Genomic DNA, 16,650 nt, shown 5'->3' on the forward strand with positions numbered 1-16,650 from the left:
AGAGAAGGCAGGCAGCAGGGCCCACGAATAACCAGGACCAAGAGAGGTTACTGACATTCACCTAGGTGCCAGACACGTTACACGTGTTGTTTTTTTTTTTTTATTCTTGTGGTTTAAAACATTCAAAGAGCCTGTGAGGTAGGTACTGTTACGATCCCTGTTTGACAGACAGGGAAACTGAGGCACAGTAGCTGAAAGTGCTGCAGTTGAAGCTCAGGCTTGTAGGATGTAAAAAATCAGGGTGTACAACCACCTCGGCTGGTGATTCGTAAACTCTAGAGTGCATCAGAATCGCTTGGGTCGAAATGCAAATTCCTGGGCTTCACCCCAGACATACCAACTCTGACTCTTTGAAAGTGTGCACGCCCCTACAAACACCTCCCCCCAAATCTGCATCTGCATTTAATTAAAAAAATGTTTTAATGTTTTATTTATATTTGAGAGAGAGAGAGAGAGGGAGAGACAGAGTATGATCAGGGGCATGGTGGAGAAAGAGGGAGACACAGAATCCGAAGCAGGCTCCAGGCTCCAAGCTGTCAGCACAGAGCCGGACACGGGGCTCGAACCCACGAACCGTGAGATCATGACCTGAGCCGAAGTCGGATGCTTAATTGACTGAGCCCCCCTGCGCCCCTGCGTTTTATTTTGTAATTATTTTTTTAATGTTTGTTTATTTTTGAGAGAGAGAGGCAGAGAGTGAGAAGGGTAGGGGCAGAGAGAGAGGGAGACACAGAATCCGAAGCAGCCTCCAGGTTCCGAGCTGTCAGCACAGAGCCTTACACAGGGCTCAAACCCGCAAACCGAGGGATCGTGACCTGAGCCGAAGTCGGATGTGTAACTGACTGAGCCATCCAGGCGCCCCTTCATCTGTATTTTAACAGTCATCTAAGGGGACGGCTGACACAGAGGTTCCCCAAGCACATTAAGAGAAATGCAGTTTGGGAAAGTATGGCATTGCCTTCACCTTCAGAAATAGGGTCAAGGGCAACTGATGTGGTCAGATTCCAATTTAAGCTCTTTGGATTGGGGGCCAATTTTGCAAATAAAAGGACACCAGTGTGTCCTCTTTGCTGATCCAGAAAGTATACACTGACCCCAGTTATCTGAGGGAAAGCAACAGGATTGAGTTGGGTGCTCGGCAGTTTGGGTAGAAGGCCCTGTTCTGCTCTTCAGGGTACAGAGCTCACAGCAGTCATGAGTCCACTAAGCATTTTCCACAAGGAGCCCAAAATTGCAGGAACTTAGTGCGCTGGCAACAAAGAAGAGAGAAAATGACCAAATACGGAGAGAGAGATTACCAACCATGGGATTTAAAATGTAAACCTGCTGGGGCGCCTGGGTAGCGCAGTCGGTTAAGCGTCCGACTTCAGCCAGGTCACGATCTCGAGGTCCGTGAGTTCGAGCCCCGCGTCGGGCTCTGGGCTGATGGCTCAGAGCCTGGAGCCTGTTTCCAATTCTGTGTCTCCCTCTCTCTCTGCCCCTCCCCCGTTCATGCTCTGTCTCCCTCTGTCCCAAAAATAAATTAAAAAAAAAAATAAAATGTAAACCTGCTTCTTAGGCTGATAGCGGAGGTTCTCCTCAGCCCTACGATAATTGTGTAAGAATTCTATCTGTGCCCTTAATTAAGCCATTGATAAAAACGTTGAACAGGATAGGAACAAGGCTAGCAGCTTCCTTCTAGGTCGCTGTGGAAAAAGAGCCCCACTCTGGCAATGGTGCTAAGCCGGCTTTGAATCGATCTGCCTTTAGGAACGCTGCCTGGGAAGACAAGTTACAGTCTGGAAGTTGCTTGGAGAGCCTTAAGTTGGAAACTGGTTTGTGGTCCAAATGCTTAATGGCATCAGGCACGTATCGGACAAGAGGGCTGTGTTGTCCAAGGGGTGGCATAGGTCAAATGTGTTGGCTAAGTCCCGCCTTAGCGGGGCTTGAATCTGCGCTTGGAGACTTTTATTTCTCTCACGTTCATTTCTGCCGACACTTTTTTTTTTTTTTTAATCTGATGTTAATGCCCTCACTCAGGCTCAGGTCAAGCTCTGTTCTTCCCTCTTCTGGCCAGAAAGACTTCCTGTCTTATAGGTATCTGATCCTATCTGTGTTGATATGTTAGCTCTGAGTGATTCCCTAAAGCAGGTCCTTGGACAGGTGCCCACCCTCCAGGAAAATCGCAGCAGCCCTCGGGGCAATGAAGAAAGCCCGTGCAATGAAAAGCCAGTGTTTTGTAAAGTGAAATCTATTTTATTTAAAGGACTGTCCTTCATTCTGAGATTATTTCCTTTCTCTTCTGGCATTTACTTATTGTTTTAAAATTTTTTTTAATGTTTATTTATTTCTGAGACAGAGGGAGACAGAGGATGAGTGGGGGAGGGGCACAGAGAGAGGGGGACACAGAATCTGAAGCAGGCTCCAGGCTCCGAGCTGTCATCACAGAGCCCGACAAGGGGCTCGAACCACGAACTGTGAGATCATGACCTGAGCCGAAGTCGGACGCTCAACCAACTGAGCCACCCAGGCGCCCCTCTCTTCTGGTCTCATTTGTACATTTCTGCCAATACTTCTGGGTACCTCCTATGGCCACTTATGTCCTAAGTGCTTATAAATTACCTGCTTCATAATCTGCAGCAGAATCTCTCCGAGCATTGACATCAAGCGTACAGCCCGGGAGTTTGCAGTACACTGGTGTGTAGTTTCCTTATTTAAGAAAATTGGGACGCTGCCCATTTGCAGTCCTCTGGTATCCCTCCTGTTCTCTCCGATACCACAGATCCTTCAGGACGGCACCTACAGCGAGGCTGTTCTGTTTGCTCTTCTTATAATGTTCTTTTCCCTATAGAGTTGGACATGCTTCTACATGTTGTTTGGGGAATTTGCAGCACATCCAATGAAAGCGTAATTCCCAACTAACAGTCAAATCCTTCTCTTTGGAGCTCCCCGGAACACACCTACCCTCTCTTCCATATGACAGCCCTTCACAGACTTGAAGACAGTGTTGTGACTCTCCTGTGAGTTTAGAGCACCAGCTGAGTCAGACAGACCGACTGACTGACAAGCGCAGCCTCACTGTCTCGGCTGGGAGAGCCAAGGTAAGTTACTTGATTTTATTTTCTCTCTACTTCGGTTCTTTAGCTGATTTGTAAAACGGGGATAGAAAAAAGCCCCACTTCATTGGTTTATTGTGCAATAAATAATGTAATGTATGTAAAGGGCTTAACACGTTGCCTGGCAGAGGGAGCATTCAGTAAATGTTTGGCTATTTCCACTTGCCCCCTCAATTTATAAAGAGCCGGGTGGGCATTTTAAGTGTCAGGGCTGCTGGGGAGCACGGAGGTGAGGAGGGTTTCTCCCTCCGTCGTTGACCAGGGGAGGCAGAGGACCCTAATGTAGACCAGGTATTCCTTTATCCTGAGGTTGTCTATTTTCAGTTACGCGGGCGCCTGTTTGCTAGGGCTGGGGGAGAGGATATTGTCGAGAACCTGGGGAAAGGTTTATTTGCAAGAGCTGGAAAGCTATTTGTTGACATATTGAACCGTCTCTTGTTTATTCTTATTTCCCCGAGCAGCTAGCCATGCAATCCCCCAAACTCAATTACCTTTTGTGAGGCGGCAGGAGCATGACACATCCTAGCCGTATTGATCAGTGCAGACTGGGCAGGACGTGAGAGACCCGAGAGATGCTAGGCAGCAACTTCTGGGCTTTTCCTTAGAAGGCCTCCCCTCTCTGTGTTTGTAGAGACACTGGCATTAATAAAATGGAACGCTGTGCCCCGAACGGACCAAGCATGCAACCGTGTCTCTCTCTCCAGCCTCCTTAGAAGTAGCCTGATGATGAATGGTCACAATAGACCAGAACTTGGGATCCTGGAGTGACCAATGCCAGAATGGTTTTCCAACTGGAGCTCTTTGCACACACTGGGTTTTGCAAGCAATTGCATGATATGAACTCTGAATGCCATTGCAGCTAGAAAAAGTTTGGAAGGAGACACACCCAACTGTGAACAGACCGAGGAACGGGACTTGAGGGATGAGGGGTGGGGTAGGCTCAGGACTAGCGTTATCGGCCTATAAGATTTCAGGTTTTGACCCTGAGAATATATTCCTAGATTATTTGTGTCATTATGAAGCGCAGAGGCGAGTTAGAAAAACGAGGACTTGTTTTTGCAAAAACAATGCAGAACAGAACAAAATACAAACTAAACGCAAGCCATTGGAGACATTTGTCAGAGGTCACTGCTGACCGAGGAGCCGAGTAGAGCAAGCATTAAGTGTGTTTGGAGAGAAAGGTTGCTTAGGTCGGGGAGATGTTGGGGATCCCCCGAGAGGGTATGCAGGGAGAGCAAGAGAGAGGGCTCGACATAAAACCCCAGGGGAACACACCTTTTTGGAAAAAAAAAAACCACTTTCCCTCCCGCCCCCCCAAACACAAGTTGTATGGGTCCATTACAGACAAATGAGGAAATACAGCTGAGAAAAAGAAAAGCAAAAATCCCCTTTGATCCCACCACTCCGGTATGGTCACTGATAACATTTTGGTCTACGTCCTTGCAGACTTTATTTGTTTCTATGCCAAAATGTATGTAGTTCTTTGGAAAAAGTCAGATCATCATTTTCCATGGATGCTACAGACCCACCATGATTTGTTTAATCATTGGATGAATTGTGTTCTAACGCTGGCACTTGGGGTCATTTCCAAATTGTTACTGTCATAAACAACAGTGCTTCCTAGCTGTGTGACCGTGGGAAAGCTAGTTAACCTCTCTGTGCCTCTGGTTCCTCACCTGGAAATGAAGCCCTACCTCATAGGGCTGTTGTGAGTTCCCAATGAGATCATGTACATGGGGTGCTTGACACATGTATAATAATAATAGCTGTTGTTGTTGTTGTTCTCATTGCTGTTGGATTTCCTGCCAGCATCTTTTAGTTTAGGGCGTGGGGCAGAGCTCTGGAGAGAAACAGAGTCAGAGTCAGACCTCAAACCGAAGCTCAGTTTTCTCAATTGTAAAGCGTAAAGTAGCTCACAGGGTAGCCGTGGGCATCCAAGGAGGGAATGCTCGCAAAGCCCTCAGCACAGTGCTTGGCGTATGGGGAGAACTCAAAGTCAGTTGGTATTATTATTATTATTTTTACTGTCACTGTTATTATTACGGTGACTCAGCCACGGGCGGGGGTGGAAGGAGGAAGGCGAGCACTTGGAACATCTCTAGCCCCTTATCTGATCCCAAAGAGAGGAAATGATTTGGGGACCAGAGTGACCTAGGATCTAATCTGAGCTTTGCCATTTATTAGCTCTGTGACTCGGTCACCACTTCTCTCAGCCTCTTTATTCATTTATAAAATGTGAATGGCATCAGCGCCCACCTTGCAGGCCCAGAGGATATGACGCAAGTGTTTATCCTGAGTGTGCAGGTAATGTTGCTTCCTAATTAGGAGCATGGGAGGGTTTGTAGATGACCTGAACGTCTCCTCTCCCCCGTCCCTCAGACTCTGAGTCCCTATATCTAGGCCACTTGAACTTCACCTGAAGGCTTTGTCTTATCCAGGGCTCGGGGACCCATTCTGTCCCTAGTCTGCTGGCGAAAGGGATACTGATTCAGAAAGTTAGAGGGCTCAGCTAAGCCTTTCTGGAAGGTCTCTGACCTTCTGCCCCAGTTCTGGAAAGCAGGCTGGAGCCCCGCGTCTGTGAGCGAACCCTCACCTGGCATACTCAAGACCGGCATGCTGTCTTTTCTTGCCAGCTGTCGGAACACCCTAGAGCCTCGCTGTCAAATTCTAGCCCCTGGCAGGGACCCTGGTGGCCAGATTTCCCTCCGTGTATCTGACCCTACCAAATCGGCTTTTTTATTATTACCGTTGCAGGCCTCTATTTGTAGCGCCCACGGTCCATCCTCCCAAAGCCTGGTTTCGCTGCACCTGAAACACTTGCAACTCTTCTGACCGGTCCCCTCAGGCTGCGGCCCTGGCTCCCCTTACCTCTCACCTCTGCCCGCTACATTGCCTGGCTCCCGGGACTCCCGCGTCTGCTCGGCCACAGGGGATATGTCTCATTTCGGTGTCACCTCTTTGTGTGTGAATCTCCTCTTTTCTCTGGGGCAGCCAGAGGCGGGCATTAGTGGGCTGGTGCTACTATTGGGGGTGAGACGGGGTGGGGGGGGAGAGGGGTGGAGTTGCATAGGCCCAGTGCTAAAGCGGAGCTTCTGGAGGGCTGTCAAATGAAAGGCGGCCAGAGGCAAATGTCAGAGCCTATATAGAGGCAGGAATCTGGGACCAGAGAGACGGAGCAAGCACTAGCAAGTCAGGAGCGGTGGGGCGGGCTGGCTGGCGGGCGGGCAGGAGGGGGGCGTGGCAGGGGATAGCTAAGGGAGATTGCAGAGAACAGCTGCTGCTACTGTGTCTTACTTTAATGAAGTGGCCGGGCATGGGGCATAAGTAGATTGGCCAGACTAAAAGAGCTAGGGGCGCCAAGGACATACTCCCTCTCTTCTCCCTAACTGGCAAGGTAAGATCTTTCCGGGTTTTGCCTGGTGAAACTGTAGCACTGGGAAACTGTAGCACGTTCAGGGATTGTGTGTGTGTGTGTGTTTTCTCGGAGGATGGAAAGTGGACATCTCCGAATGCTCTCTTGACTCATCTTTCCCGTTGCACCAATTATCAGTTATCAGGGCGCCGGCGGGAGGCCACTGTTTCTTCTGCTGTGCCCCATCTCGGTGTTGTCCAGACTAGGGATGGGAGGGGGGTGTTGGTAACGTGACTGAGACAGAGAGAGGGGACAGAGAAGGTGAATCATTAGAGCACAGTGAGAGAGCATATTAGGGCACGGTAGGGGGCTCTGGCGTTGAACACACCCCTGGCAATCTGTGTGATGGCAGGCAAATTATTAAGCTTCTCTGGGCCTTGGTTTTCTCATTTGTAAGATGGAAATGGAGTCCCAGAATCTCTTAGTGTTGTGGTGGGGACCAAATGCGATGACGCACGTGAAGTGCCTAGCGGAGTGTTGCCATTCAGCACATGCTGGGGAAACGTTCGCTGTTGGGGTTTGGGGGGTCGGTGTCCGTTGTCGTTGCTAGCATTTTTGTTGTTCGTATGGACACACGATGCCACGAGATCGGTGACTTTTGTGACATTGTCCCAAACAAGCAAGTGTTCCGTTTTTGGCATGGGCGGGCTGTGGGGATGCGTCAACATTGTGTAATGTGCGTGTCGGTTTCCCAGCTGTGTGCCCAGAAGCCCCTCTGGGGCTGCTTCCTGGGGGAGGGTCGGAGAGGGTGATGCTCTGGGATTGCCCACCGGCGCGTCATCAGAGAAACTTGACATTTGTACGTGCTATATCGACTGGCATTCGAGTGGTGTCAGAATGACAACCGAATGCGCCGTTAGGGATGCCAAAGGTTAGGCGATTCCGGGGAGGGGGTGGTAGTCACAAACATGCAGTTTTTACTGTCGCGGTGACCCTGTTTTAGCCCCAACCCAGGCGACCCGAGAAAGCTGGTAAAATGGGAATCATAATGCTATCACACAGGGTGTGAGATTCAAACGGGAGAACGCTTGCAAATCTCTGTACATGACCGACAGCTTCAAGTTGCGTACAGTTGCCTCACGGTGGTGCCTGGAGCGCACCGAGTCAGCAACAGGATTTTCAGTTCATGGAATGCTGCTCCTGGTCACAACTGAGAGCGATGCCTTTCTTTTCCTGCGAAAGACCTTCAGGGCCATCAGAGTAGTCGAATAGGGACTAACCCCCTGGCGGGACTCAGTGGGCCCCGGGGAACCGATGACTATCCTGGGGCAAAGGGCTCTCTCATCCCAGTCCGCCGGTGCCCTGGCTGCCTTGTGAGTGCGCTGCTGGGAGACAACGGAGCCCAGGCGCCTGCACTTCTCACAAGTTCCCAGAAGGTGGTGCTGCCGCTTCGTCTGAGCCAGGGCTGCCCCCCTCCCCGCCCCCCACCCCCCCCCAGCCGCTGAGCTAGCTGGCATTTAGAGCATGTATAAATGGGAAAGGCTGTGCTCTGTGACTCAGTGGATTGGTTTGAAAAGAATAGGGGAGGAGGGGGTGTGGGAGGGGGGAGGGGCTAAATGGGTAAGGGGCACTAAGGAATCTACTCCTGAAATCATTGTTGCACGATATGCTGACTAATTTGGATGCACATTTAAAAAAAAATTAAAAAAAAAAAAAGAATACGGGCGGAAGGGATCTTTGCTCCAACTTCAGATCTGCTCACAGTTGCACCGCTCCCTTAACCTGACAGGGCCCATCTCTGGTGCCACGGAGCTGGCAACACATGAGAAAGGTCTCCATCATGAATCAATCATTTGTCTGCTCCCCAATCTTTTTGTTCTTGGCTTTTGACTACTCGACTTGTTTCCTGTTTACAGATTTCCTTGCCATTTGGGCTTCAGCAAGACTCCTCCATATCATCACTTTAGGGGCACTCTCCGCACCATTTGGGGGCCATGGCAGATATGTCAATACCTTTCCACTCCCTCCGATTCGACAATACGCTGAGGGAAGAAAATGGTGACCCCCAAAACAGCGGGAGGACCTTCGCTGGACCAGTAATGGAGACCAGAGCAGAGGTCCAAGTTTTACATTCTCACGTACAGCCTATAGTCTCCACTTCAGCGTCCGACCCTGAAGGGATGTCTGCACAGCTGATGACATCCCCAGCCTTTGACACCACGTCTGCACCTGTAACGGAAGCACCAGACTCTGGAGCACTGTCGCCGTCACTAATGCCAGGCTCCGACTCTGGGGCACTGTCCCCACTGCTAATGGCAGCTCCAGATTCAGAAGCACTGTCCCCATTGCTGATGCCAGCCTCAGATTCTGGAACACTGTCCCCATTGCTGTCCACTTCAGACTATGGATTAATATCCCCGGGGTTGATGACAATTCCTGACTTTGGGACAATGTCTGGAGCACTAATGGCAGCACCACATTCTGCAGAGATATCACCATTGGCAATGCCAGCTTCGTCCTCTGGAGCAATGTCTACACCTACAGTGAGCACTTCATCCTCTGAAACGACACCCACACCGTTGATGCTGGCCCCAGATCCTGGAGAGATATCCCCACTCCTAATGCCCGACATAAACCCTGGAGTGACGTCCACACAGCCAATGTCAGCTCCAGGCTCTGAAGCAATGTCACCTCTGCAAATTACAGATGAAGACACTGAAGCGATGTCTCAAGTTCTAATGACTGCTCTGGCCTCTGGAGAGATATCTTCACTGCTAATGTCAGGCACAGACTCCGAAGCGATATCTTCACTGATAATGTCAGCCCTCGCTTCTGAAACAACGTCAACCCAGCCAATGAGCACCCAAGACTCTGGGGAAGTGTCCACCCAGCTAATGTCAGGCTCAGATTCCGGAGTCGTGTCTTCACTGCTAGTGTCGGCTCCAGGTTCTGGAGCAATGTCCACACCACTCCTATCAGCTCCAGATACCGGAGAAGTGTCCACGTTGCCAAAGCCAGCTCCGGATGCTGAAGCAGTGTCCCCACTGCTAATGACAGCCCTAACCTCTGGAGTGATTCCCACGCAGCTGATGTCAGCCCAAGACTCGGGACTGATGTCCCCACAGTTCACACAGAATCTAGACTCTCAAATCATGTCTACTCCACCAATGAGAACGACAGCCTCTGGGGGGTTGTCCACAGCGCCAGTGAGAGCCCCTGACCCTGGAGCAATGTCCATACCACAAATGAGACCTCTGGCCTCTGGCAATATGGCTACATTGCTAAAGACCGTTCCAGACTCTGGAACATTGTCCACCCCACTGATGACGGTCACAACTTCTGGAGCAATGTCCACTGAGAAAATGTCAACCACAGCCTCTAGAGTAATGTCCTCACAGTTAACGATGACCAGAACTTCTGGAGCAATGTCTACAGGCTTTATGAAAGCCACAGCCTCTGGGACAATGTCCACCCTGCGAATGAGACCCCTGGCCTCTGCGATGACGTCTGCACCACTAAGGAGAGCCCCAGCCTTTGGAGCAATGTCCACACAGCCAGTTACAGCCCAAGCCTCTGAAACAATGACCACACTACAACTGTCATCCCCAGCTTCTGGGTCAATGTCTACACTGCAGTTGAGAGCCCCTGTCTCTGGAGCGATGTCTATGTCACAAAGGAGAGCCACAGCCTCAGGAGTGACAGCTGTACCACAGTTGAGAGCCTCAGCCTCTGGAGCAATGTCCACCCCACTGATGACAGCCAAAGCTTCTGGACCAATGTCCACCCCACTGATGACAGCCAAAGCCTCTGGAGCAATGTCTACACTGGTAATGAGAGACAGGGCCCCAGGAGTGATGTCCTTGCCGCAAATGAGAGCTACGGCCTCGGGAGCATTGTCCAAGCCACTAATGACATCCAAAGCCTCAGAAGCCATGTTCATGCAGCAAATGACAGCCACAGCTTCTGGAGAGATAGCCACAATGCTAATGAGAGACACAGCTTCTGGAGCTATGTCCATGCGGCAGATGACAGACACTGCCTCTGCAGGGATGTCCACACCACTAATGAGAGCCCCAGCCTCTGGAGACATGTCCACACCACAAATGACAGCTACAGCTTCTGGAACTGTGTCCATGCCCCTAATGGGAGCCCCAGACCCCGGAGCAATGCCCACAGCGTTAATGAGAGCCACAGCCTCTGGAAAGGTGCCCAGTCAGCCACTGAGCACCCAAGACTCTGGAGGGATGTCCATGTCTTTCATGAAATCCAGGATCTCAGGAGGGATGTCCCCACTGGAGATGCAAACCCCAGCCTCTGAAATGATGTCCCCACCAAAAAAGAGAGCCCCGGCCTCTGGGGTGATATCCACACCACTAATGAGAGCCCCAGACCCTGGAGAGATGTCTGCACTGTTCACAAGAGCTTCATCCTCTGGACAGATGTCCCCACCACTAATGAGAACCCCAGTTTCTGGAGAGATAGCCACATCCCTGAGAGTCCCAGCTTATGGGACAATGTCTACTCCACACATGACAGCTACAGCCTCTGGAATGATGCCCATGCCACAGATGAGGGCTCCAGTGTCTGGAGCAAAGCCCACACCACTAATGAGATCCACAGCTCCTGGAGCGATGTGCATACCTCACATGACAGCCACGGCCTCTGGAGGGGTATCCGTGCCACTGATGAGAAGCCCAGCCTCTGGAGCAACGTCCACACCACAAATGATGCCCACAGCTTCAGGAGAGATGTACACACTACCAATGCGAGCTCCAACCTCTGGAGTAGTGTCCCCGCCACTAGCAAGAGCCCCAGTCTCTGGAATGACGTCCACACCACTATGGAGACCTTCAGCCTCCGAAGCCATATCCACAGAGTTATCGAGAGGTCCAATGTCTGGAAAGATGTCCACCGCACAAATGACAGCCATGGCCTCTGGAGGGATGCCCAAGCCATTAATGAGAGCCACAGCCTCTGGAACAATGTCCATGCCATTGATGTCAGCCATGGCTTCTGGAGACATGTCTGTGCCGCTAATGAAAAGCATGGCCTCTGGGGCAGTGTTCACGCTGCAAACGAGAGTCACGAGTTCTGGATCTATGTCCTTGCCACATACAACATACACAACTTCCGGAGGGATGCCTGCACCGCCAGTGAGAGCCTCAGCTTCTGGAATGATGTCCATGCCACTTCTGAGAGCCACAGCCTCTGGAGGGATGGCCATGCCACAAATGACAGCCATGGCCTCTGGAGGGGTGTCCATGCCACCAATGAGGACCCCAGTCCCAGGAACCATGTCCACACCACAAATGGCAGCCACACCCTCTGGAATGATGTCCACTCTGGAAATCAAAGCCACAGACTTTGGAGAAACATCTGCCTCTCACAGCAATGTCACGGCCTCTGGATCAAAGTCCACACCACACATGGCTGCCCCAGCCGCTGAAACAATGAACCCACCACCAAAGGAAGTCCCATCCTTTGGCATGCTGACCCCAGCACTCTGTTACCTCTTAGAGGAACAGGAAGCAGCCCGGGGTTCATGCTCTGTGGAGGAGGAGATGGAGATTGATGAGGAGAAGCAAATGAAGGGCTTTTTGAATGACTCAGAAAAAATGGCGTTTCTGGTGTCTCTTCATCTGGGGGCAGCAGAGAGGTGGTCCATCTTGCAGATGGAGGTAGGAAACCCCCTCTCAGATGAAAATAAATCTTTCCTGAGCAGATCACAGGGCTTGTATGACTCCCTATCCGAGATAGACATCCTCAGTGCTGTTCTTTGCCACCCCAAGCAGGGCCAGAAGTCAGTCAGGCAATATGCCACCGACTTCCTGCTGCTGGCCCGACATTTGTCTTGGTCTGATGCCATTCTACGGACCAGGTTTCTGGAAGGGCTCTCGGAAGCTGTTACCACCAAAATGGGCCGGATCTTCCTGAAGGTGGCCGGCAGCCTAAAGGAGCTGATAGACAGGTCTCTCTACACTGAGTGCCAGCTGGCTGAAGAGAAGGATTCCCCCGGCAGGTCAAGCCAGGTTCTGCTGTCAGCCTGTAAGCGGAATAATGAGGAGGCGATGGAGAATGAACTGAACTCTTATCAGCAGACTGAGGAGGTAAAGATGGGGATATACACTCAAGGGGAGTGGTGGGGAGTGCTGGGGAAATACACCCTGCTCCTTTGAGTAGAATACGGAAGAGGCAAGGGGGAGGCATTGAGCTTCTAGACCATACTCCCCAACCTGGCGTTTCATCAGTGGCCTGGCTATGTAGTTATTTTGGGTGTATTAAGCACTCTGAAGCAATGCCCTGCCCAAGTTCTTGGGGACCTGGGATGGCTAAAGGTCTAGGTCTTCTGATTATGAGGGAAATAGCTGGGTCCCAACTGTCCGATTATTCTAAGGGAGGGGTCATCTTTGCAAGGGGAGGGCTGGGTCCTACCTCCAGGCACATGTGTGGACCCAGGTTACTAGGGAATTTGGCTAGCCTAGTCCTCGGTCACACATTATACACGTAGGGTACATTAGCCAAGTTTCTTGAACTTCTAAGTTACTGTCATTATCCAGGCAGAACCCCCTCGTCATAGTGAGTGTGGCTCTTACCTCTGCTGGTTTTTCTGTTTGTTTGTTTGTTTTCTTACTCCCAGCACCAGCATGTTCCTAAACGCTGTTACTACCTGAAAGAGCATGGAGACCCTCAAGAGGGTCTGCATGACCACCTCCGACAGAGCACAGGCCATCACAAGGCCCCCACCAACAAGTAATTCTTTCTGGAATCTTCTACTGTGATGTCTGACTCCGCTGCTAACTTGAGGACTGGTTCCTGGACCCATTCCATTCAATTACATCATAAACCTTGTGGCCTTCCCCCTACAGCCTCCCCCTCCAGGCACATCCCACCTAACTCCCAGTTGGTTGACTTGACCTTCTCTTTTACCCTACATGCCTGTGACCTGCCCTGACAATCAGAGTGTGGACTTCAAGAGTGTTTGGTGTATGAGGTTTTGAACTCCCATCGCCGTGGAGGCCAGTCCTAGTTCCTGGTCCAGGGAGAAGTCTAGGCAGGAGAAACTGTGTCCTACCTCAAAAACACCTAGAGTGTCTTGCCACATGTCATCAGGCAAACGTGAGGATGCCCTGGTCCCATTTCACCTGGCAAGGGAGCCTATAAGGAGAGTGATGCCCACTCCCAAACCACCCTTTTCATATGCCCCAACTCATAGCACCTAAAATGGGTCTCCAGGGCCCTTGCGCTGTTTATAGTCTCCATCCTGAACCATTCGTTTTGACCCATGGTAGTTATCATAGTAATGGCTAACACTTATTGATTATGTATTATGTGACAGGTATTGGGCTAAACTCTTGACAAGCACCGTCTCACTACCTTCTTATCATAACCCAACTTGTTCTTGTGTTGTCAGCTTCTGACTTCCTGATCCTTTCTCTCTGGCCCTTGTTTTCTTCCTCAGTGTCAAATCGCTAGCTCTGACTTCTTGGTGGCCCCCTTAGTAATGAATTGCCCCTGCTCCCCATGGCTATTGTGGCTATTTGTGGCCAACACTCTTGATAAAGGTCTTGCTCTTTAAACAGGCATAAATAGTTAGAATATAATATGAGCAGTGTTTGCCTTCAGGTGGTGGGATTGTGGGTGTTTTTACTTTCTTCTTTCTACTTCTCTGTACTTTCCAGAGTCTCTGCAGTAAGCATGTATTACATTTGTAATCACAAAAGTAAATAAAGTTCATTTATGAAAGAAAGAATTAACCGTGGCTAACAGAATTTGGTTTCTTGAGTCCCTCATTCAATCAGTATTTATTATCTCACATGTCAGCCACTGTTTTAGGGATAGACAGATGAAAACCCCGATAGAATGGAAATGTCATCCCAGTGGAGGGAGGAGACAGACCATAAGCAAGAAACCACATCAGTGAGAGAGATGGAAATCGTGGCAAAGGCTACGAAGTCAAGAAATCGGGATAATGGGAAATTTGACACTAACAGGGCCAATTTATTTATTTAATAATAGTCCATGTAATTGAGCTACTCAAAGGTCTTTTAGAAACAGTAGGACTGGCATGATGAGAAACATATTTTAGAAAGCTAACTTGGCAACACTTTGGAGGCAGGATGGGGGGAGGGGTCAGAGAGCATTATGAGCCCTCCTATCACAATAGTACAGGTGACTGTGGGAGTGGGTCTGGAAAGAGAAGGACAGAGACCAAACCCTGTCTGAGGACTCAAGGCCGCTGCTCCATTACCCTAAACTTGGGGTCTGATTCCAGGAAGAGGAAAATGATTCTCGGAAAAAAACAAAGATTGGCAGACAAATTAGCAGCCCCATGGTAATATAGATAAGCATCTGGCTCTGCAGGCTGCCTGTGGATGTATCAATCAGCAGTGCTGTTGCCTTGGGGGAAAAAAGAGGGGGCAATAAGTTGGGAAACCCCAAGTCCAGGCGGGGAGGCGGCGGGCCCCTGGGGACCCCGTTTTCCCCTCATCTTCTGCCCCATTGGCTCACAGCGGGCCCAATCCAGGTCCCAGTGGAGTTTGGATCTCTGTGTTCAGCCAGGGTCGCTCTTAGCTTGGCAAAGCCCTGTCCGGCTTACTCTCTACTGGAGAAGAAATAGACGTACAGAGTCACAATCGGTGTCTGGAAAATGTACATGGGAAGGAAAAGGTCTTAAAGATGGAACTGATTTTCTTATCACCACGATCACGGAGAACAAAAGCAATTCTTTTTTCAAGAAAATTTAACATCGAAGTGTAGTTGACAGTTCTACACTTTACTCAGTGCTCATCGCGATAAGTGGACTCACCACCCATCACCATACAAGGTTGTTGCAATACGATTGACTGTATTTCGTCTCCGTGGCTTATTTACTTTATACCTGGAAGTTTATACCTATTAATCCCCTCATTCTTTTCTTTTTCTCCCCGGTCATTCTTCCCTTTGCCTTTCCCTCTCCTCTTCTTTAAGCTAATTTCACTAGAGATAAATGGAGCAACTGAAGCCCCATCAGACCTTCCAGAGCTCTACCCACCCCAAAAGTTATATTTAGAAATGTTTCAAGAGCCACTCGGCATCTACATAGAGCTGGGCTATCATATGCCCAAGTACTTGAGACAATTCTGTCTGATGTAAAACAGTGTTTCAAGTTTCTCCCGGCCTCACTGGCCTGCGGGGAAAAATAAGGCCCCATAAGCAGTAAAAACTCCGATGGCACCGACCCCTGTCCCCACCTGTGTGTTACATGGCTTCAACCCCTTGAAGGTTTCCTCCAGTGATGTGTGGAAGACCTTGGAAGTTTCCTGTATTCTGAGATAGCAAGAGTCTCCCGTTGCTCTCCGGTTCCTATCCCGTCTCATGGAGGGCAGCTGCCCATGTCACCACAGGAGGATAGCCCTTCCGCCCCAGCTGCTTGCTGGGGGGCGCCTCTGGCTGTGGGAACACAGACGCCCACGCCGGGGTGGGGCATGGAGTGGTGCTGCCCTCCCATTCTGTGCCACACTCTGCCACTTTGTCACCCAGACGCCGAAACACGGCTTTTACCCTGTATCCCGGTGAGGTCCGTGGGAGAAGAGCCACTTTGGTGTCTTCCTGTGGCAACCTCTCCCCTGTCACCTGCCCCTCATCGCCCCAGCTCAGTCTTGAAGTACAAAAGCCGCCAAGTCCTCTATCCAGACCCGACCTTCAACTCCCATTTTTACATCTCTGGCCAGGACCTCGCTCCACATTCCCAGTCCTGGGGCCCGGGGGGAGAGAGCAAGTGCCACCCTGTCCTGTTCTTCTACGTTTCTTCCGTTCTCTCATCCACCATCTGCTCTCTGTCTCTGCTCCTCAGGGACCCATAGTGTATAAAACCTTCCCTCAGGGCACCTGGGTGGCTCAGCCAGTTGAGCATCTGACTCTTGGTTGGGAATTAGGTCATGACCTCACACTTTTGTGAGTGTGAGCCCCACATCCGGCTCTGCACTGACAGCATGGAGCCGGCTTGGGATTCTCTCTCTCTCTCTCTCTCTCTCTCTCTCTCCTCCTTCTTTGCTTGCCCTGTCTCTGTCTCTCTCCAAATGAAGAAATGTAAAAAGAAATTCAAAAACAAAAATAACACCCCTTCCCTTGATGAACACTTTCTCCCAACAAGTGTGGATTTGGGCTGTCCCTGAGTGGCTTGAGACCTTGAGACACTGTCACCTTCGTTCTCCGACCAGAACG

General features: G+C 50.4%; 1 protein-coding gene across 1 annotated transcript; it reads left to right on the top strand.

The window, feature by feature from the left end:
• The first annotated feature begins 2,813 nt into the window (after positions 1–2,813).
• On the top strand, positions 2,814–14,191 carry RTL9 (retrotransposon Gag like 9). The gene is made up of 3 exons (XM_043570174.1): positions 2,814–3,080; positions 8,364–12,554; positions 13,085–14,191. Exons 2-3 carry the CDS (start codon positions 8,442–8,444, stop codon positions 13,199–13,201), a joined length of 4,230 nt encoding a protein of 1,409 aa, XP_043426109.1. The 5' UTR covers positions 2,814–3,080; positions 8,364–8,441; the 3' UTR covers positions 13,202–14,191.
• The last annotated feature ends 2,459 nt before the right edge of the window (positions 14,192–16,650 follow it).

Source organism: Prionailurus bengalensis, chromosome X, assembly GCF_016509475.1.
Source record: "Prionailurus bengalensis isolate Pbe53 chromosome X, Fcat_Pben_1.1_paternal_pri, whole genome shotgun sequence".
In the NCBI taxonomy this organism is placed as follows: Eukaryota; Metazoa; Chordata; class Mammalia; order Carnivora; family Felidae; genus Prionailurus; species Prionailurus bengalensis.

Coding starts and splice junctions, on each gene's coding strand:
- RTL9 (XM_043570174.1), top strand. CDS start 8,442: ATGGCAGATATGTCAATACCTTTCCACTCCCTCCGATTCGACAATACG. Junction 12,555..13,084: donor CTTATCAGCAGACTGAGGAG/GTAAAGATGGGG, acceptor TCTTACTCCCAG/CACCAGCATGTTCCTAAACG.